Source organism: Carcharodon carcharias, chromosome 1 (assembly GCF_017639515.1).
Source record: "Carcharodon carcharias isolate sCarCar2 chromosome 1, sCarCar2.pri, whole genome shotgun sequence".
Classification (NCBI taxonomy): Eukaryota; Metazoa; Chordata; class Chondrichthyes; order Lamniformes; family Lamnidae; genus Carcharodon; species Carcharodon carcharias.
Genome location: NC_054467.1, coordinates 218704243 through 218722563, shown reverse-complemented (window position 1 = coordinate 218722563; position 18321 = coordinate 218704243). Strand labels below are relative to the sequence as shown.

Sequence of the window (18321 nt, the reverse complement as noted above, 5' to 3'; positions counted from 1 at the left end):
GCAAGTGAGGCAGGAAAAGGGACCAAGCAGGCAGTTGTGGAGCAGCCTCAGACTTTGTAATTGTCAAACAGGTACAAGATGCTTGCTACCTGTGTGGACAAAAGTGAGGTCTGTAGGGTGGATGAGCAAACAGGTCATGGCAACATGGTACACGAAGCCATTCAAGCAGGGGGAGCAAAAAGGAATGTAATGGTAGTAGGGGACAGTACAGTGAGGGAGATTAACATTGTTTTCTGCAGCAAAGAACAAGACTCCAGATGGCTGTGTTGGCTACCTGGTACCAGGGTTCAGGGCTTTTGCTCAGGGCTGGAGAGGAACTTACAGTGGGAGGGGGAAATCCAGTTGTCATGGGACATAGTCATAGCGTCAGAGTTAAACAGCAGAGAAACAGGTCCTTCGGCCCATCATGTCCTTGCTGGCCATCAAGCTCCTATCTATTCTAATCCCATTTTCCAGCACTTGGCCCGTAGCCCTGTATGCTATATAGCTGTATGCTATTTCAAGTGCTCATCTAAATACTTCTTAAATGTTGTGAGGGTTCCTGCCTCTATCAGCCCCTCAATCAGTGTGTTCCAGATTCTAACCACCCTCTAGGTGAAAAATATTTTCCTCAAATCCCCTCTAAACCTCCTGCCCCTGATTAAAACTATGCCCCCTGATTATTGACACCTCCGCTAAGGGAAAAAGTTTCTTCCTATCTACCCTATCTATGCCCCTCTAATTTTGTATACCTCTATCAGATGCTTACAGATGAAAGTAATCATTTAAAACCTCACCTACGTGTAGGTACAACAGCATAGGCGCTTGGCCTAAATAGCCAAGTGGTTATGGTACTGGGCTTGTAACCCCAAGATCAAGAGTTCAAATCTCACAATGGCAAACTATGAAACAATGTAACTTCACCTGAATAGGAACAGATGGAAAACGTGTTTGTACTTGAAAGAGTTACAACAACACAGGCAGGACAAGGAAAGAGATTCTGCAGAGTGAGTATGAAGAGCCAGGCATCAAATTAAGAAGCAGAGCTTCGAAGGTAATAATCATAGGATTATTACCTGAGCCATGTGCAAATTGGCACAGGGCAAATAAGATTAGAGAAATTAATGCATGGCTCAAAGACTGGTGTGGGAGAAGTGGGTTCTGCTTCATTGGGCACTGGCAGTGATGGGGAAAGTAGGTACTGTACCATTGGGATGGTCTACTCCTAAACCGTACTGGGACCAGTGTTCTAGTGAGCCGCATAACCAGGGAAGTAGAGAGGGCTTTAAACTAAACAAGAGGGTGATGGGTAGATATAGCAAATGAAGGGATAGAGTCAAGACAGGGGACCAAAACAAAAATATGGGAAATGACGGTCAGAGAATGCCAGGAAGGGACAGAGAATAAAACTAAGAATACACCAACCGTCAAGACTAGATGTTACAAAGATAACACAGACAAAACTAAAGGCTTTGTTTCTGAATGCGTAAAGCATTCATAACAAAGTAAATGAATTGATAGGTCACATTGAAGTAAATAAATATGATCTGATAGCCTTTACGGAGACCTGGCTGCAGAATGACAAGGATTGGGTCCTGAATATTGAGGGGTATATGACATCCACAAAGAATAGGAAACTCAGTAAATGTGGAGGGGTAACACTGTTGATCAAGGATGACATTTGTACAATAGTTCAGGACATCATGATGTAGAATCAGATTGGTTGGAGATGAGGAATAGTAGGGGAAAGAAGTCACTAGTAGGAGTGGTCTACTGAGGCCCCCTAACAGTAACCACAATGTAGTACAAAGTATACAAGAAGAAATATTGGGCGCTTGTGATAAAGGGATGGCAATAATGATGAGAGTTTTTAATCTACATATAAACTAAAAAATCAGATTGGCAGTAGTAGCCCGGATGAGGAGTTCATAGACTACTTTCAAGAGAGTTTCTTACAGCAGCACCATTCTGGAACCAACCAGAGAGCAGTTATATTAGACTTGGTACTGTGTAACGTGACAGGATTAATTAATTACCTCAGAGTAAAGGCACCCCTAGGCAGCAGCAGCCACAATATCATTGAATTGTACATCCAGTTTGAAAGGGAGAAGAGTGGGTCTAAAACTAGTATTTTAAATTTAAATAAGGGCAATTATGTGGACATGAAAGCTAAGCTAGCTAAAGTGACCTGGGATATTAGGCTAGGGGATAGATCAATAGAGAAGCAGTGGCAGACATTTATGGAGATATTTCAGAATAAGTATTTTCCTTCTAAAGAAAAGCTCAACAAATACAAAGACAAGGATTGGGTCCTGAATATTGAGGGATATATGACATCCACAAAGAATAGGAAGCTCAGTAAATGTGGAGGGGTAACACTGTTGATCAGGGTTGACATTTGTGTAATAGTTCAGGACATCATGATGTAGAATCGGTTAGGTTAGAGATGAGGAATAGTAGGGGAAAGAAGGCACTAGTGGGAATGGTCTACAGAGGCCCCCTAACAGTAACCACAATGTATACAAGTAAACAAATATTTTGCTTGTGTCTTCAGTATAGAAGATACAAAGTACATTCCAACAGTAGCCGTAAATCAGGAGGTGGAAGGAAGAGAGGAACTTGGTGAAATTGACAGGGTGTGACGAGTGGAGTCCCACTGGGGTCTGTGCTGGGTCCTCAACTTTTTATCATTTTTATCAGTGACTTAGATGAGGGGAGTGAAGGCATGATAGTTAAATTTGCAGATGACACAAAAGTAGGTAGGAAAGTATGTTGTGAAGAGGACATAAGGAGGTTGCAGTTGGATATAGATAGGTTGAGTGAGTGAGTGGGCAAAAATATGGCAAATAAAGTATGTGGGAAAAATGTGCAGTTGTTCACTTTGGCAGGAAGAATAAAAAAGCAGAGTATTACTTAAATGGAGAACGACTGCAGAATTCCAAGGTGCAGAGGGATCTAGGTGTTCTAGTGCATGAGTATCAAAAAGTTAGTGTGCAGGTACAGCAAGTAATTAAGGTAGCTAATGAAATACTATCCTTTATTAAGAGGAATTGAACATAAAAGTGAGGATATTATGCTTCTGTTATACATGCATTGGAGAGACCACATCTCAAATGCTGTGTGCAGTTTTGGTCTCTTTGTTTAAGGAAGGAGGTGACTCAGAGGAGGTTTACTAAATTGAATCAGTGGGTTGTCTTATGAGCAAAGGTTTCCACTGTAATTTAGAAGAGTGAGGGGTGACTTGATTGAAGTATATAAGATCCTGAATAGTCTTGACAAGGGGGGCGTGGAAAGGATGTTTTCTCTGATGGGTGAGTCTAGAACTAGGGGGCACTGTTAAAATTACAGAGATGAGGGGAAATCTTTTCTCCGAGGGTTGTTTGACTTTGGAACTCTCTGCCTCAGAAGGCGGTGGAGGTGAGGGTCATTGAATATTTTTAAGCTGGAGATAGATAAGATTTTTGTTAGGCAAGGAAATCAAAGGTTATTGGGGGTAGATGGGAATGTGGAATTCAAAACCCAAACATATCAGCCATATTCTTACTGAATGGAGGAGCAGGCTTGAGGAAGTGGCTACAGAGATAGTGGAGGCATTGGTTGAAATATTCCAGAACTCATTGGATTCTGGGAGGTTCCCAGAAGACTGGAAAACCGCTAATGTGACGCCCCTGTTCAAGAAGGGAGGGAGACAAAAGGCAGGAAATTATAGGCCAGTCAGTCTAACATCTGTCATTGAGAAAATGCTAGGGTACATTATTAAGGAAGAAATAGCAGGACATTTAGAAAAGCTTAATGCAATCAGTGTCAACATGGTTTTGTGAAAAGAAAATCATGTTTGACAAATTTGCTAGTGTTCTTTCAGGATATAACAAGCAGAGTTGATAAAGGAGAACTTGTAGATGTAGTGTATTTGGATTTCCAGAAGGCATTTGATAAGGTGCCAAGTTAAAAGTTATTGCACAAGATAGGAGCTCACGGCATTGGGGGTAACATATTAGCATGGATTGAGGGTTGGTTAACACAGAAGACAGAGTGTCAGGATTGATGGGTCTTTTTCAGGTTGGAAAGACGTAACTAGTGGAATGCCACAAGTATCCGTCCTAGGGCATCAATTATTTACTATCGATATTAATAACGTGGAGGAGGGGGCAGAGTGTAATGTATCCAAATTTGCTGAAAATACAAAAATAGGTGGGAGGGCATGTTGTGGTGAGGACATAAGGAATCTGCAAAGGGATGTAGATAGGTTGAGTGAGTGAGCAAAAATTTGGCCGATGGAGTTTAATGTAGCAAAGTGTGAAGTCATGCACTTTGATAGGAAAAATCAAGGGCAGGCTATTATTTAAATGGAGAGAGACTCCAAACAAGTGTAGCACAGAGGAATCTTGGTGTTCTTATGCAATAAATGCAAAAAGTTAGCATGCAGGTACAGCAAGTGATTAAGAAGGCAAATGGAATTTCGGCCTATATTGCAAAGGGGTTGGAGTTTAAAATAGGGAAGTCTTGTTACAACTGTATAGGGTGTTGGTGAGACCGCACCTGGAGTACCGTGTACAGTTTTGGTCCCCCTATTTAAGAAAGGCTATACCGGCAATGGAAGCAGTTCAAGAGAGATTCACTAAGCTGATTCCTGGGATGAAGGGGTTGACTTATCAAGAAGGGCTAAACAGGTTAGGCCTTTATTCATTAGATTTTAAAGAATGAGGGGTGATCATATTGAAACGTACAAGATTCTGAGAGGGCTTGACAGAGTAGATGTTGAGATGATGTTTCCACTAGTGGAGGAATCTCGAACTAGGGGACATAGTTACAGAATAATTGAGTTAAAATTGAGATGCGAAGGAATTTCATCTGAGCGTACTGAATGTCTGGAATTCTCTACCCCAGAGAGTTGTGGAGGCTAGATCACAAAGTATTTAAACAAGAGGTAGATAAATTTTTGAAATATTGGGGAGTTGAGGGCTATGAGGAGCTGAGGCCTGGGGTAAATCAGCCATGATCCTATTGAATGGCGGGGCAGGCTTGAGGGGCTGAATGGCCTACTTCTGTTCCTATTTTGTATGTTCATTTGGTTAAGTTCGTATGTTCATATGGTTAGGAGAATGACAACAATGCACTCATGTCATGAAAATATAATAATTCTCATAATATTGTGATTCATTATAAATGTAGGGTAATAGTGGGATTTGGATAGTTTGTATGTGTGTGTGAGAGAGAGTGAGAGAGATTTAATTGAATTGGAGACAGCTGATCTGGAGGTTTTGATTCACCAACAAGCAGCTAGGTTAGAAATGCTAAATGTGTAAACATGGCTGAAGCTTTAAAATGTGAGGTGCAAGGAAAATTTACACTTTTGGATAAACCAGAGTAATCTGAATTTCAAAGAGATGGTGAGATGTTAAACCTAGCCAGAAGAAGCTAAACCAAACACTCCATTTTTCTTAAAGGTTACTGATATAATATAAATCTTTTTATAGTACTAATTTTAAGAAAGTTAAAGTACCAAAGACATATCGGAGCAATGGAATTTGCATTTAAAAGGGAGAAACATGTATAAAGGAGATGAGGCTATTTGTCAGAGGAAAAGGAACTCTAATATTGAACAAGTGTGAAAAGCCTCCAGCCTCTGTGCATCAAGTTGCTGTCTACAGGAACCGAAGATGAGAAAACTCACTTTGAATTCAACTGTCCAGGGTATTGTGTGGCTTTGCCTGGATCTGTTTAAATCTATTTGTTTTTACTGTTGCCTTAACAGGGGTGTAACCGGAAACCAGGTTATTTAGTGGTTTTAGGACTTATTATAGTAGTAATTTGTAGACCTATGTATGTGTTTAATCTTTTCTTTTGTTAATAAACATTTAATTTAGTTTTCTAAAAACCTTTGAAGTTGTGGTAGTCTTATTACTTCTGAATTCATGGCACGCATCTCAAAATAAAATACAAACTGCAAAACAGTTGTGACCAGACGATCATGTTTCCCGTGTGGATTTGATTCGCCTGGCACATATCATCTGCCAAGTCATAACTCAGGTTTTATATTACCACCATTTTCTTAATCACAGCTGATCACTATATAGCTCCTGAGGAGTTCCCTATATGAGTTATCTTTCTAAAGAAGGTTAAAAGCTATCATTTACAACTACAAACTGCTCCCTTTTGGTGGAGATGGGGGAAAGAAAAGAAAACAGAAAGGAATGTAGGGTCTTCTTGAAGGTGTGGGTGGTTCCAAAATGATCTGCCTGGCAATGAGAGACCATAACAAATTCAACTCTTTCTAATAATCTAATACCTGAGCCAGGTATGTCCTTGAGTATGCTAAGGAACTATTGATGATTAACTCCTATACTGGATCATTAATAGGGCCCGGAGCGAAAGCCTGTAATAGAGCTGAGATTTTTCCCACTCAGTACCAGGCTTGCTTGCCAAAATAGCATTAGAAACATGTTGCCAACATCAAGGGTTTAGGTAACCCCAATTGTGCACAGGATTATTTCTGGAATTGAGCGAAAACTGCAAATCTGCCAGCTACACTACTTGTCCAACCAAAGCCTCCCGAGTCATCTAAGAATTGGTTTGCAGACACACCATACCAGAAAACAAACTATCTACATTGTAAATTCTGGTTGTGTGGATTTCTCTGCTGCTTAATTTCAAGACTATCACATTGATGGGTATCTGCTTACATCTTATACCAGGTTGACCAAAAGCAGGAAATAGGCCATCATAGCCAGATGTCCGTTAGGAACGCAGGAATGCTGGCAAGGACCACTCTGGTCAATGTCACTTGTCCCAGTGGATCCTATATATAATGGGTTCTAATTATAATACACATTTATATTAGCCAAAGTGTGAAAACAATAGGAAAATGGCAACAATGCACTTGTTTTATTTTGCCACCATTTTTCATCAGGAGGCACAGAAAATTAGAGAGCTTGTATTCAACTAGTGTCTTTCAACCAATGGGTGCAAAAGCAAACTTAATAAATCCATGTTGATCATCTTCTCAACCTATAAACACAATTGTAATTAAAAGAAAACAGGAAAGGGCGAGATAAATATAGCTATACTGGGGGGAAGAAATTACACGTGCAGATGAAATAGACTATGGTACAAATTAGTGAAGTTACCATTAATACAAAACAAATAAATTCCAATTGAAATTGGATTTGAATTTTGAAACTAAATATAATTATTTTAATAGTCAATACAGTCAAAAGCTAATTTATCATTCTCTCTTCTCTCCTTCCCTCAATTTTTAGTGCAAGGCCTCATCATCCCAGACTATGCACTGCTCTCCAAGTAAAATTACAAAGAGGCAGTATATATGGAGATTTCTGCTTAACTGGTTACTGGAACGATCCAATTCAACTTGAACTTTAATCTTAAATTCCTCCCCTGCAGAAAAACATTTGACCACTGCACACCACCTTCACTTTCCAGTTTGCAACCAATAAGTACTCACCTTGTAAGGAAGTAGGATGCTCTAATCTGCAGCCACCACTCCATGGCACATGGGTGCTCCAAAGATAATATTCATAAAAATACTTTGTGTCATTAAATTTTCATATCTGAAACACATCCAGGGAGAAAACTGAAAGAATACAATACCTTTGTTTGATTTATTGCTTCATTCCGAAGGCGCTGTTTATTCCTCTGTAATTTATTAGGCATCATCGTCCCAGTCCGAAAGTCAAAGCTATTGAGGTCGATACTGTTTCCCAGGTATCGAGCCAACTGAGGCTTACTCCTGAACTTCTTACCACTTGGGCTGAAAGGTGGAAGAGAAAATAAAAAAATAGCTGGTCTAGTACCAGTTGACAAGGGAGACTTACACGCCATTATTGTGGTCTCAACAATAGACACTGGGGCTTAAAATCAAGAAAATGTGCAAAAGGCAGAAATGCCATATATACAGCATGTAGTGTGCGTTTATTCTCTACAATGGTTATGTCCTCGCCAATTTTCACAACAGGAAATCTGAGGTGAAATTTGTAATGCTTTACTTTGTTTGTAAAGTGGAGCTACGTCAAAAACATGGACTGCAATGGTTCAAGGAGGCAGCTCACCACCATTTCTTAAGAGCAATTGGGGATGGGCAATAAATTCTGGCCTAGCCAGTGACGTCCACATCCCATAAACGAATAAAAACAAAATTAACACATAAATGCCATACATTGTAGTTATTTGGCATGTAAACGCCTCAAAAATCAGATTCCAAGGCCAGCATTTTCTGTTTACCCGCTCGCCGATGTGTAAAATGATGCACAATGCCATTGGGATGCATCCCGACGTCACCGCATGTCATTCCGATCTTTCATTCGGCGGGCGCGCACCAGAGTAGGCTGCGTGCCTGCCGAACTGTCAAAGGCCTGTTAAGGCCATTTACAAACCAATTAACTCAATTGAGAAAGCTGCCCGTCCAACCTTAAGGTTGGCGGTATATATGGAGGCTTTGGCAGGTGAAGAGCCCAGGTGGCCTGCGGGATTTTTTATTAATTAAATAAAAATTATGAAAATTCATAAACATGTCCCAGCTCATGTGAAACTGTCACGAGGGGATATGTCTGAATATTTTTTTTTATTCTTTCCAACTTTAAAACTAAGCTAATCTCCGAGGCACGGAGCTGCCTCAGGGAGATTTCTTCGCTGTTGCGCGCGCATGTACGAAAGAGCGCAGGCCCCAACTCTCCCTCCTCTCCCTGCCTGCACAAGTAGCACTAAGTGCTACCAGGCCCACGCCACGCTGGGCAGGCCTTAATTGGCCCACCCATGTAAAATGGCGCCGCACAGCTGATCGCGAGCAGCGATCGGCTCCGCGCCTGCCTGCCCCTGCTCCCGACCAGCCTGCTCAACGGGGAGAAAATTCTCCCCCAAGAGTTTCAGATGCAGCTTGATAACAATGTTGTTAGGATAAAGGTGTTTGTGACAGCCAGCAGCAGCTTTGGAATTGGTAGCATCAGTACAGGCTGCATCAGCAAGAATGCCAGCAAAGGTGATGAAAGCATACATTTTCCTGCAGGGAGGACAAGCACTGATACCAGGAGATCACAGTCTAGGCCAAAGGACATTTCCCAAATTGTACTTCCACTTCCCCACTCCATACAAAGAGCATAATAACCTGCTATTTCACAAATCTCTATTGAGATTTGACTATAAGATAACGTATGTTGAAAAGGTTAACCTTGCAAACAATTTATACAGGGAGAAAGTTGCCACAATATTGTCTGTATTCCATTCCCTCTCACAGCATTTTCTCCTCCTTTGTTTTTCTCTAATTCAATCTTGCTGCTTCAGTTTGAGAATATACAAAGGTAACATTACACAGAGACAAACTTCATTTGGCAGAGAAGTAGGTTTATGGTATATAGCTCCAGGTGAAGAGTGAGAACTGGCAACAGGCCAAATGGACACCTGTTGCTGTAATTTCTATGACTAAGATTATCTACCATGATGGCATATGGAAAAAGGTCCAGTCGTCTGTGCTATTTCAGCAATTAATAAGGAGAAGCAGTTGGCAGAATGTGCCACAGATGTGATATGCACTTCCAATTCATAAGAAAAAGCTGAAGAACAGGAAGGACAGACCTTAAGCAGCTTGCTCAAGTGCCATTTTGATACCTTTTTACAGTATGCATAAGGAATGCTCAGCAAGCAAGCAACATTAAACACCTTATGATTTGCAGAACAAACACAAGTTGCTTTTGCATGAAAGGACACTTGTTAAATGCTTATTTACTATACTTGCTGAATCATAAATGGGTGTGACTGAGGTTTCAACGGTGCAAGAAACTTCACTTTTACCACCATTGTATAGAAGTCGATGAATAATTTAAACATAAATTTGCACCACCATTGGCTCTTCAGAGCAAGGATCTTGGAAGCAACAGAGATCTTACTAGGGAACATAATGGCCCAAATTTTGAGGTGAGGGGCAAGGAAACAACACATGCGGTTCACCATACCGATAGGTGCTCACAGACTTTTTGTGGGTTTTTGGAGTGGCGACTTGCAGTTTTTAAGAGATCCATTCCAACATAGAGCCCACTACATGGGATCTGTGGCATGTGGCAACAAGGCAAGCAATATCAACCAAAATCAGATTGAAGAAACCTCCCCTAAAGACAGCTTTTAAATCAGTAAGTAGAAATTAGATTTAATTCATTTTATCATGTACAGAAAGCAAAATAATAGTCTTGTGGATTCTTGCAAATCTAGGAGTGGATCCTATTGACAAGTGAGTAATTCTAATGTCAGGGCATGAAGACCTGATGCTAGTTTGAGTTTTAAGATTTTCATCAGCATATCAATATTTACTTTTTTACCTAATTGATTTTGGCTTTGGTAAATTCAAAATACCTTCAAGCAAATGCATTCATGCTAAAATATAATTCTTTTCTAGGATGACTATTTAAAATTAATCCACATACTTTGACACCCGGAGCTGAATTTTACAGTGGGGGTGGGGTTTCCACTCCAAGCCTAAAAGTCAGGGGTGAGCCCACCCACCCCACTTGTCGCGTGGTTATTTAACAACTGTCAAGCTGCCAATTGGCTTGAGGCAGGATTTCCACCCCCCAGTTGGGGAAGAGGTCTTGCCTCCGAGAGCCACCCAACTCTTCCCACAATGCTGGTAAAACCACAGCGGGGGCAGTTAGGCAGCAGGCATAGCACCATTGCAATGACACCCCTGAATCCCCACCCACCTGCCATCCTGCTCTTGAGCTGCTATAAAATTCCAGCCCTAGATTCAGATGGGATGTTGCGGAAAATAAAAGTTTGTGGTGTAGGGGGTAACTTATTGGCATGGATAAGATCGGCTAGCGAAAAGGAAACAGAAGCCAAAAGTGGGTCATTTTCTGCTTGGCAAGATTTAACAAGTGGTGTGCCACAGAGATCAGTGCTGGGGCCTCAATTTTTTTCACTTTGTATAAATGATTTGAAGGGACAGATGGTATGGTTGCTAAATTTGCTGACGACACAAAAATAGATAGGAAAGTGAGTTGTGAGGAGGGGGTAAGGAGGCTACAAAGTGAAGAAGCTCAGAAGAATGAATGTGACTTATTATAAACCTTTAAGATCCTGAGGGGTCTTGACAGAGTGGATGTGGAGAGGATGTTTCCTCTTGTGGAAGAATCTAGAACATACAAACATATGAACAAGAATCTAACTAGCTCTGCCTTAAAAATATTCAAAGACCCTGCTCCTACTGACTTTTCAGGAAGAGAATTCCAAAGACTCACGACACTCAAAAAATCCCTCCTAATCTCGGTCTTAAATTAGCGACCCCTGATTTTTAAACAATGACTTTTAATTTTAGATTCTCCCACAAGAGGAAACATCCTCTCCACATCCACTCTGTCAAAATCCCTCAGGATCTTAAAGGTTTCAATCTAGTTGCCTCTTACTCTTCTAAACTCTAGCAGATACCAGCCTAATCTGTCCAACCTATCCTCATAAGACAACCCACCCATTCCTGGTATTTGGCTGTAAACCTTCTCTGAAATGCATCTAAAGCATTTACATCTTTCCTTAAATGAAGAGACCAATACTGTACACAGCACTCCAGATATGTTCTCACCAATGCCCTGTACAACTGATGCACAACCTCCCTACTTTTGTATTCAATTTCTCTCACAATAAACAATCCATTCCCAAATGCAGCAAGACCTGCACATTATCATAAGGTCCAAAGTGAGGATGTTCGCTGATGATTGCACAATGTCACCACTATTCATGACTCCTCGGATACTGAAGCAGTCCATGTCCAAATGCAGCAAGACATGGACAATATACAGGCTTGGGCTGACAAGTGGCAAGTAACATTCGTGCCAGACAATGACGATCTCCAACAAGAGAGAGTCTAACCATCATGCCTTGACATGCAATAGCATTACCATTGCTGAATCCCACACTATCAACATCCTGGGGTAACCAGTGACCAGAAATGGAACTGGACTAGACATATAAATACTGTGGCTACAAGAGCAGGTCAGAGGCTAGGAATCCTGCGGAAAGTAACTCACCTCTGACTCCCCAATGCCTCCCCACCATCTACAAGGCACAAGTCAGGAGTGTGATAGAATACTTTTCACTTGCCTGGATGAGTGCAGTTCCAACAACACTCAGGAAGCTTGACACCATCCAGGACAAAGCAGCCTACCCCATCCACAAACATTCACTCCCTCTACCCCCGATGCACAGTAGCAGCAGTGTGTACCATCTACAAGGTGCACCAAACGAACTCACCAATACCCCTTAAACAGCACCTTCCAAACACAGAACCACTACCATCTAGAAGGAAAAGGGCAGCAGACACATGGGAACACCACCACCTGTAAGTTCCCTACAAGCCACTCACCAACCTGACTTGGAAAGATATCACTGTGCCTTCATTGTCGCTGGGTCAAAATCCTGGAACTCCCACCCTAACCATACCATGGGTGTACCTACACTACATGGACTGCAGTGGTTCAAGAAGGCAGCTCACCACCACCTTCTCAAGGGCAATTAGGGATGGGCAATAAATGCTGGCCTAGCCAGCGATGCCTACATCCCATGAATGAATAATAAAACAAAATGTGGCCCGATTTGCAATTATATTACCTACCTCAAATGTGTCATAAGCACACTTTCTTCTTTATCTTAATTTCTATCTCTTTTGTCCAGGGAGCTATAAATTTGTTTGGCCTACCTTTCCCCTTTGTTGGAATATACCCTGACTGCACTTGAACTCTCTCTGTTCCTTAAAGGCAGCCTATTTATCAGTTACAGTTTTGCCTGCCAACCTTTGATTCCAATTTATCTGCCCTGTTCCACCCTTACCCCATTAAAGTTGACTTTCTACAGTTAATTATTCTTACTATGTAATGTTCCTTATCCTTTTCCATAGCCAACCTGAAATTTGATCCACTTGGCCCATCCCATTCCCAAGAACCAGGTCCAGCAATGCTTCATTCCACGCTGAGCTGGAAACACACTGTAGAAAATTCTCCTTATCACACAATAGAAAAACCTGCCCCTCTCTGCCCTTTACACCACCACCATCCCAGCCGATATTCAGGCAATTATAACTACAGCATAATTCTTGAACCTCTTAATTTCCTTGCAAATCTGTTCCTTTACATCCTTCCAACTAGTTGGTGGCCTTTATATTCCACTGAGCAATGTAATTTCACCTGGTTATGATCAGGTGAGGAGTCATCAAATGGCTCCCCTTCGTTTCCCTTGCCTCGTTTGACTGAATCAGGATTTTGTTAAAATGAATATACTTAACAATTCTGAGTGTTTAACTGTTTACGTGCTGTGACCATGAAAGAGGCAGACAGGTTATCTTGAACTTTTAAAAAAAAGGGATAGTTTTGCATTTAATCCAACCGGAAATTTTTTTTTAAAAACACTCCTACCTCTAAATGCGCGCGCGCGCGCGCACTCTAAATGCGCGCGCGCGCACTCTAAATGCGCGCGCGCGCACACTCTAAATGCGCGCGCGCGCACTCTAAATGCGCGCGCGCGCACTCTAAATGCGCGCGCGCGCACTCTAAATGCGCGCGCGCGCACTCTAAATGCGCGCGCGCGCACACTAAATGCGCGCGCGCACACTAAATGCGCGCGCGCACACTAAATGCGCGCGCGCGCGCGCACTCTAAATGCGCGCGCGCGCGCACACTCTAAATGCGCGCGCGCGCGCACACTCTAAATGCGCGCGCGCGCACACTCTAAATGCGCGCGCGCGCACACTCTAAATGCGCGCGCGCGCACACTCTAAATGCGCGCGCGCACACTCTAAATGCGCGCGCGCGCACACTCTAAATGCGCGCGCGCGCACACTCTAAATGCGCGCGCGCACACTCTAAATGCGCGCGCGCACACTCTAAATGCGCGCGCGCACACTCTAAATGCGCGCGCGCACACTCTAAATGCGCGCGCGCACACTCTAAATGCGCGCGCGCACACTCTAAATGCGCGCGCGCACACTCTAAATGCGCGCGCGCGCACACTCTAAATGCGCGCGCGCACACTCTAAATGCGCGCGCGCACACTCTAAATGCGCGCGCGCGCACACTCTAAATGCGCGCGCGCACACTCTAAATGCGCGCGCGCACACTCTAAATGCGCGCGCGCACACTCTAAATGCGCGCGCGCGCACACTCTAAATGCGCGCGCGCACACTCTAAATGCGCGCGCGCACACTCTAAATGCGCGCGCCGCACACTCTAAATGCGCGCGCACACACACTCTAAATGCGCGCGCACACACACTCTAAATGCGCGCGCACACACACTCTAAATGCGCGCGCACACACACTCTAAATGCGCGCGCACACACACTCTAAATGCGCGCGCACACACACTCTAAATGCGCGCGCACACACACTCTAAATGCGCGCGCACACACACTCTAAATGCGCGCACACACACTCTAAATGCGCGCACACACACTCTAAATGCGCGCACACACACTCTAAATGCGCGCACACACACTCTAAATGCGCGCACACACACTCTAAATGCGCGCACACACACTCTAAATGCGCGCACACACACTCTAAATGCGCGCACACACACTCTAAATGCGCGCACACACACTCTAAATGCGCACACACACACTCTAAATGCGCACACACACTCTAAATGCGCACACACACTCTAAATGCGCACACACACACTCTAAATGCGCACACACACACTCTAAATGCGCACACACACACTCTAAATGCGCACACACACACTCTAAATGCGCACCCCACACTCTAAATGCGCGCGCGCGCACACTCTAAATGCGCGCACACACACACTCTAAATGCGCACACACACACTCTAAATGCGCACACACACACTCTAAATGCGCACACACACACTCTAAATGCGCACACACACACTCTAAATGCGCACACACACACTCTAATGCGCACACACACACTCTAAATGCGCACACACACACTCTAAATGCGCACACACACACTCTAAATGCGCACACCACACACTCTAAATGCGCACACACACACTCTAAATGCGCACACACACACTCTAAATGCGCACACACACACTCTAAATGCGCACACACACACTCTAAATGCGCACACACACACTCTAAATGCGCACACACACACTCTAAATGCGCACACACACACTCTAAATGCGCACACACACACTCTAAATGCGCACACACACACTCTAATGCGCACCACACACTCTAAATGCGCACACACACACTCTAAATGCGCACACACACACTCTAAATGCGCACACACCACTCTAAATGCGCACACACACACTCTAAATGCGCACACACACACCTCTAAATGCGCACACACACACTCTAAATGCGCACACACACACCTTAAATGCGCACCACACACTCTAAATGCGCACACACACACTCTAAATGCGCACACACACACTCTAAATGCGCACACACACTCTAAATGCGCACAACACACACTCTAAATGCGCACACACACACTCTAAATGAGATATGCGCACACAACACTCTAAATGCGCAACACACACTCTAAATGCGCACACACCACTCTAAATGCGCACCACACACTCTAAATGCGCACACACACTCTAAATGCGCACACACACTCTAAATGCGCACACACACTCTAAATGCGCACACACACTCTAAATGCGCACACACACTCTAAATGCGCACACACACTCTAAATGCGCACACACACTCTAAATGCGCACACACACTCTAAATGCGCACACACACTCTAAATGCGCACACACACTCTAAATGCGCACACACACTCTAAATGCGCACCACACTCTAAATGCGCACACACCTCTAAATGCGCACACACACTCTAAATGCGCACACACACACTCTAAATGCGCACACACACCAAATCCACACACTCTAAATGCGCACACACACTCTAAATGCGCACACACACTCTAAATGCGCACACACACTCTAAATGCGCACACACACTCTAAATGCGCACACACACTCTAAATGCGCACACACACTCTAAATGCGCACACACACTCTAAATGCGCACACACACTCTAAATGCGCACACACACTCTAAATGCGCACACACACTCTAAATGCGCACACACACTCTAAATGCGCACACACACTCTAAATGCGCACACACACTCTAAATGCGCACACACACTCTAAATGCGCACACACACTCTAAATGCGCACACACACTCTAAATGCGCACACACACTCTAAATGCGCACACACACTCTAAATGCGCACACACACTCTAAATGCGCACACACACTCTAAATGCGCACACACACTCTAAATGCGCACACACACTCTAAATGCGCACACACACTCTAAATGCGCACACACACTCTAAATGCGCACACACACTCTAAATGCGCACACACACTCTAAATGCGCACACACACTCTAAATGCGCACACACACTCTAAATGCGCACACACACTCTAAATGCGCACACACACTCTAAATGCGCACACACACTCTAAATGCGCACACACACTCTAAATGCGCACACACACTCTAAATGCGCACACACACACAAATGGGTTACAGGGTGGGGAGGATAGAATACGTAATTTAGAGGCCAGTACATTTATAAAGGGCTATACGGCTTTTGAAGATTGGTGACTCAGCTGGCTTCAGGATGAACTCTGTCCTTCTACTTTCAGCATCGAGGTGGTTCAAAGGCAAAAATGGATGATTTATCTATTTTTCTTGAGACAGCAGTGCTGGGTTAAGCTCTTTTTAAAAGATTTTGTCTGCAGCACCTGGATAGTCAAACTCAGCAGACAGGGTTAAAAACTTGCAAGTTGGGTGAAGAGGGAGAGAAGAAACCATTCAGGATTTTGTTCCTTCAACTTCTCAGTTGTTTGTCCTGTTCTGGAGAAAAAGCTGGTGCTTAAAAACACAAAGGGTTGGCTTGACCTTCTCTCCATCTGTCCAGTGAACCAAATATGGTCATGGATCATGTATTCCAGTTAACTTGATTAGATCATGTCTGGGAATTCCTTCGTCAGCCAGGGTCCCATTGTCCAAATGATGTCTAATGGCTCGTCTCCACCCAGTTGAGCACCCAGGTGATTGTCTGGACGCTTTGCTAATGGGATAAGAGATGACCCCCACAAATCCTCTTTCAGAGCCATTGTTCCTGGTGCAGCTTTCCAGACAGGTTGCCTCCATTTCAATAGTTTTGGAATGGAGAAGGTAGAGCGATGCAAATGCAAAGCCATCTTTGACTGTGATCCCAAGTCACTGGAAAGTGATTTTAGTCTTTTTTAAAAAATAAAATCAATTAGGGATTACCAGTCAGTAAATTCAAAAATCATTTTTTTTTTGAAGTAGCACATGGCTTCACAACAACTTTTTTTGTTCCTAAGCTCGAGCCAAATAGATTTAGCTAATTAGATTATGTTGTTGACCCTTTTGCCACATCCTCTCTTTCCAGCACTGCAATGCTCTGCTTAATTAACCCCTCTTCCTTTCCTATCTTTCCTGAAAACCTTGTATCCAGGAATATTTAATACCCAGTCCTGCCATTCTTTGAGCCAGGTCTCCATTATCACCACAACATCACATTTTCACGTAGCTATCTACATCAGCAACTCGCTAATCTTATTTACTACACACTCTGCATTCACATTCTTTCCCTCATATGCTTAAACTAATACCTTACTATTTTCTAATATAATACTATCCGTTTTGCCCAATATTCTTCACATTTTGGTATCCCTTGCTTATATTTCCTCCTGGCCAAGTTTAAATCCTCTGCAAAGCAATAGCAAATCACAAGGAAATTAGCCCTGGTTCTGTCCAGCCTGTACAGGTCCCATCTCCACCAGAACTTATCCCAATGTCTCAAGAATCCAAAGCCCTCCTTCTAGCACCATCACCCTAGCTCCACATTCATCTGCTCGATCCTCCCAATTCTCTCCTCGCTTATGCTTGGTACCAGGAGTAATTCAGAAATTAGCAGGCTCAAAAGTTGTAATTTCCTACATAGCCCACCAAAATCAGGCTGCAGGACCACATCTCTCTTTCTACCTATGTCGTTGGTACTCGTGCAAACCACAACTGCTGGCTGCTCATCCTTCCCCCTCAGGGTGCTCCTGGAATCCTTGATCCTGGGTATCATTGAGGCAACACACCATCCTGGATTCATGTCTGCAGCCACAGAAATGCCCATAATTCACCTATCAAATCTCCCATTACTATTGCTCTTCCAGTTTTCTTTGCACATCCTGCCCCTGCCCACACTATACTGCTCAGCCAGTCAGGGTGCAATAGACTTGGCTCTGACTCCATTACTCTCATCAGTGTTCAGCTCTGAGTGCTGGTTGGAGAGTGGAATGCACCCAGGGAACTCCTGCA

The 18321-nt window shown here is 43.4% G+C and overlaps 1 protein-coding gene across 1 annotated transcript in view; it reads right to left on the bottom strand.

The window, feature by feature from the left end:
• The window catches only part of LOC121279130 (methyl-CpG-binding domain protein 2-like), a 157118-nt gene that overhangs the window by 114344 nt on the left and 24453 nt on the right, over positions 1-18321 (bottom strand). The window contains exon 2 of the mRNA XM_041190125.1: positions 7588-7747. Within this exon, the coding sequence (XP_041046059.1) occupies positions 7588-7747 (160 nt within the window). The remainder of the gene's footprint in view (positions 1-7587; positions 7748-18321) is intronic.